Below are 5,433 nucleotides of genomic sequence, written 5' to 3'. Positions count from 1 at the left end.
TAGAACGAATCACACTTGCTTCCAGTAATTCTGACACTTGCCTTTCAATATCTTCTTTTTGATGATGTGGATACCTATATGGCCTCACATTAACAGAATTATGATATGAGAACATCTTGATTTGATTCACTTGAGACCTCTTAGGAGGAAGCCTTATGTATTCTTGGAATATGCTCTGAAATTGACTCAACATAATTTTCAGCTCTTTTTTTATTTTTTTTCTACACCATCTAACTTCTTTTCACCTTTTGACCAACTCCACAATTCATCTCTTCTCTCATGTCTATCTTCCAAGAAGTTGTTGAGAAAACCTTGTTGTTCTGGTTTCCCTCCCTACCTTTATAACATTACTAGCTCATCTTAATGCCAAAATTGCATAGACAGAGCCTTCCAATCCATCACCATGTTCCCTAAAGTACTCGGCCATGAAACTCCCAAGACTATATCCAACTCACCTAAATCCAAAACCAATGAATCCACCACTATCACCATTGGACCCAAATTTATACTAACTCCTTCATACACCCCTTGAGAAAATACCTTATTTCCATCTCCCAATTTAATGCTCTTTGCTCCTATAGTTATTCCCTAAATTACTTTATTCCTTTGCCCCGTCTTCTAGTAAAAACCCTCCACACTTTTGGCTTAGGCCCAAAGTCAAGCCCAACTTCTTCATCTATGTTTCTATCACTCAACCTAGAAGTGAAACTATGGTGGCTTCATCTACAAACAACAATGTTTCTATTTCTTAAACTCAGTATGATCAACTTGTCAACTTAGACCAACAAGCAAACTTAAAAAACCCATATCAAGCTTCAACCCTCAACCAAGTTTCATCTTCATTCATATCTCACAATCATCTACTTATTGAGTCCACCTCAGGTATCATTTGCAATATTTGTATTAAATCAGTTAGAAAATTTAATTCTTAGATCGGGTTGGAGTATGGTGCCAATGATCATGTGTGTTATTCTTTACATTTGTTTAACGCTTGTTACAAAATAAGCTTGTAAAAATTAATCTTTCTAAAAATTATTCTTTCTAATGGTAGCTTTATATCTATCAAGTATGTTGGTAACATCACTTTCTATCAAGTATGTTGGTAGAATTGAAATAAAGCATCAGCACATACTCAATGTTGACAAAACCCTCATACGAATCCAAATTACCAAAATCTTATTGGTCCTAAATCATTCAATTTGCCTCATTCATCAATAAATAGAGTGGTCACTCTAATTCTACACAACAAATCACCTTACTGATTCCTTTATTATAAAATTCCAGACATAAACTCATTAAAAGCATTTGGCACACATGTTGTGTTTCTACCCTTCATGTGCACACAACCAAACTTGATCCAAAAGTAAGATAAAAAATAAAAAAATAAAAAGTATTTTTCTTAGGATATACATCTGGCAAGAAATGCAATGTCCTTCTTGACATGGCCTCAAAAAAAAAAATTGTATCAAGACATGTTTTCTTCCATGAACATATACTTGCTTATCAAACAACTTAACCATTTGCACTTAAAAATTTCAGCACAGACAATCTTACCACAAATCCAGATTCAATCATCTCAACTCAGACAATTCCTTCAAATACTTATAAAAACATTGGCAATCATGACACTTCTACCATAATTCATTCAAGAGGGAAAAATCATTATTCCTATCTACAAGACTGTGTGCAGCATGTACCAAAATCTTAATGAACATTAACCACTGCTATAAATATAACTAAATTTTAGCTCATTGTATAACCAACCATAAAATAGACCAAATATCAATCCAAAAATTTGAATCACTATACTAAGTAATAATATTCTATATAAAAAAAACAACCAAATTTCCCAATAGCCTTCTGTCAAGATTATGGTAAATCTAATTTACAATTTGTTCATGCAAGGAAGCCAAGGTGTGCCAATAAATTTCTTACTTTATGCAGCTAAGACTTTCTTCAATCCCGTTTTCTGATCAACAGAGAGCCGAGATGGAAATTTGATGTTGAACTTTATCCTCAAGTTTCCCTTCTTTGTTGGATCCTTTGGCAGCGGCATTCCTTCTCTTGGAACAACTTCCTCGTACTCGGGATGAACGACATTGTTGACCACTATAGTCAAGTTTCTACCATCGAGTGTGGTGAGATTCACTGTGCAGCCAGATAATGCTTCTGCAAGAGAGATCTTTTGTGTTGCAACCAGATCATTTCCTTCGCGAGTGAACACGCTGTGTGGTTTTTCATCAATGACGAAAACGATATCAGCAGGTATCGAATTTGGATGCTCGTTTCCCTTCTCTGGGAAGGTGATCTTTGTGCCCTTCTTCCAACCAGGTTTGATGTTAATCGTCAAGATCTCGTCCACCTGAATGACTTTGCTGCACCGAGAAGGAAATGAAAGAAAAGTCATCAATAGGGCATTCTACAACACTAATAATTCCGTAATGAGAGATATCAATATCTAATATCATACATAAATTTCAGATATTTACACCTTATCTGGAATACTAGATGATTTAGTTAGAGGATATAAATGCAAACTAAGATAGAAAATCTATTATGCTCGAAAAACAATCCATGTTCCTAGCCAAAACAATGAAAATGCCAGCCCCGAACCCATTATTACATTAGACTAGGGCACACCGATTATTGATTCCGTTTAACAAACACCAAGCCATTGCAACATTAAACAATAGAAGGATAAAATATCATAGTAACAAACTTCATTGATATGTTCAGTTGCAGAAGACTTCTCTACTCCTAGACTATAATGAAATAGGACTAATAGAATCTCAAAAATCAGATACACAAACTTCATAACAAACACACAATGGGATTCACCATTTATATACACTGTTATCTAATGGAAAGAGCATTGTCAAACATCACAATTCTAGTATTCCTAATCCGAAAAATACTACTGCGGTTTTAATCAAATTTTTTAGTGTAACTTTACGACATGGTTATTAAATCGACGACATGGTTATTAAATCGAAAGTTCTTGACAGAGCAATTCGCCAAGCAGCCATTTACTAGCTATAAACAGTACTTCATGATTAAAATTTAAAGTTTCCTTAACTCATTACTTAGAATAAAAACAATAACAAATCTATAACAATAGAACTCTAGATTCATAACAGGCATATACATTTTATCTGATGTCAACTACAACTGAGCAATACTTCTGCTGCAAGTGCAAAACCAAAACCTACCAAGAAATTGTTCTATATGGAAAAACTCAAGGCAACCCTAACTTGGGTGATTGAATTCAATTTAATTCTGAAGCATCAGTATTTCACATTGGGACCGCAGTATGAACCAAAGCATATTGGAAGCATTTAAACATTTACTATAACTCCTAAGTAGTTTTCATCTTTCAACAAAGAAGCAAATGCCACAAACATTGCATCAACCAGAACTACAACCTACAATGTCGACCAGCATGTTCTCAGCAAGATGGATTAACAAAAACATGGATAAATGACTGATAAAATCGGCAAAACACTTGCTTCAAAATGAAACACAAAAGAATCAGTTATGATGAATCAAATCATAATTGCTAATCAACCAATCTACAAGGCCAAACATGTGAATCTCAGCAACTCTACAGTGTACCAAACTGAAATTGAACTCATTTAAATATCTAATAATCGACAATAGTAAACATATCATTGCAAAATGAACCCAGAAAAAAAAACTAGGCAGGTAAGAACAACAACTCACCCATGAACATCAATAACTTCTCTGGTGATCTTCATCTTCCTTGTGGCCCCTTTATATATATCCTCAAGAGCACACGGCAACTTGTTCTCAATAGGCGGCGCCTTCCGAGGCGCACTCTGATGCACATGACCTCCACTTCCTCCTCCATCCCCAAACGATCCAAACACATTATCAACAAACACACCATTCGGAAGCCTCACTCCCATCCCACCAGAACCACCAGCCCCTCTTCCAAATCCTCCCATCCCACCAAAGGGACTTGAAACCCCAAAAAACTCAGCAAAAATATCATCAGCATTCCGCTGATTGAACCGAAACGAAGGTGGTATGTCTGCCGGAGAATAATAACTGGCTCCACCACCACCACCACTAAAAGCATCAGGTGTTGGTGGCATTTGCCCCTTCAACCCATCTTCCCCATATTGATCATACACAGCCCTCTTCTGAGAATCACTCAAAACCTAACACAAACAATAAAAACAATAAAAAAAATTAACCCCAACACAAATTCAGCACAACCCAGAATCTAAAAACAATAAAAATCGAAACTTTAACCGAGATCCACTAAAAACTGTCTCAAACTTACATCATAAGCTTCAGAGATTTGCTTAAATTTGGCTTCAGCTTCTTTCTTATTATTAGGGTTCTTATCAGGATGCCACTTCATAGCGAGTTTCCTGTAAGCTTTCTTCAAGTCATCATCCTTAGCGTTCCTATCAACCTGAAGAAGCTTGTAATAGTCAACACCCATGGCAGGTTGTTGCGCTTCTTCTTGTCGTTGTTCTCGCTTTCTCTTCGTCAGCTTTGCAATTTGTGGTTCACCTTGAAGAAGATTGTTTGGGTTTTCAGCGGCGTTGGAAATTGTCTTGATGATGGGTTGAGAAAGGAACGGAAAGTTCCAGAAATTTATAAGGTTGGGTGGGTTTTGAGCTTCGCACGATTGTGTTGTATCTCGCCACTATTGCGTATACATAGCTAGAGGGGTTAACAAATTCATGAACTTGGAATATAGATGCTTATCATAAACTTTATTTTAATTCACTATATTACTATAGTTTAAATGAAATTTGATTTTTCTTTTTTTAGTTTATTATAATATATTTAAAAATGCAAAAAAGTAATGTAGAATAATAAATTTAAATTATTAAAATATTTATTATATATAATTTGATTTTAAAAAGTCAAATAAAATAATATTATTAATAAAAAAATTTATATATATATTTAAGAATGTCTAATAATATTGAAAAAGTTATTTGACTAAACTTAAATTAAATTAGATCTTATCTCAATGTGAGTCGGTTTATCTTATCTCATTTGTATATTTATTAATTTTTTTTATATCTTCTTAAATAAAAAATTTGATATTTTATTTTATAAATAGCTTTTTTTTTCATATAAACTAGCGCATTTTTTGTATTTTTTATTTTCGTTCTTTTTTTTAATAGGTCCTTAAATGCTGAGACCCATTTGATTTCCGTTTCTATTTTTTTTAACAAATTCTTAAATGTGTCTTTTTTTTTTCTATCCTTATAATTTTGAAAGTGTTTTGGTTTTCGACCCAATAACTTAGCAAAATTTTGAGTTTTACAAGGACAAAAACCAAAAACTTTCTAACTTACAAAGACGGAAATAAATAAAAAATTGACACATCTAAGAATTTGTTTAAAAAAACAGAAAAAAAAAACAAAAACACGCTAATTTATAGGGATC

General features: G+C 33.8%; 1 protein-coding gene across 1 annotated transcript; it reads right to left on the bottom strand.

Moving 5' to 3' along the window:
* Positions 1-1,731: 1,731 nt before the first annotated feature.
* On the bottom strand, positions 1,732-4,722 carry LOC131653776 (uncharacterized). Its single transcript, XM_058924053.1, has 3 exons — positions 4,307-4,722; positions 3,721-4,181; positions 1,732-2,375 (listed from the first exon to the last, which is right to left on the bottom strand). The coding sequence occupies exons 1-3, from the start codon at positions 4,469-4,471 to the stop codon at positions 1,937-1,939; spliced, it is 1,065 nt and encodes a 354-aa protein (XP_058780036.1). The 5' UTR covers positions 4,472-4,722; the 3' UTR covers positions 1,732-1,936.
* Positions 4,723-5,433: the final 711 nt, after the last annotated feature.

The sequence above is a fragment of the Vicia villosa genome, linkage group LG2 (genome assembly GCF_029867415.1).
Source record: "Vicia villosa cultivar HV-30 ecotype Madison, WI linkage group LG2, Vvil1.0, whole genome shotgun sequence".
Taxonomy (NCBI): Eukaryota; Viridiplantae; Streptophyta; class Magnoliopsida; order Fabales; family Fabaceae; genus Vicia; species Vicia villosa.
Note: the sequence above shows the minus strand (reverse complement) of the source record. Positions and strands in the feature narration are given on the sequence as shown.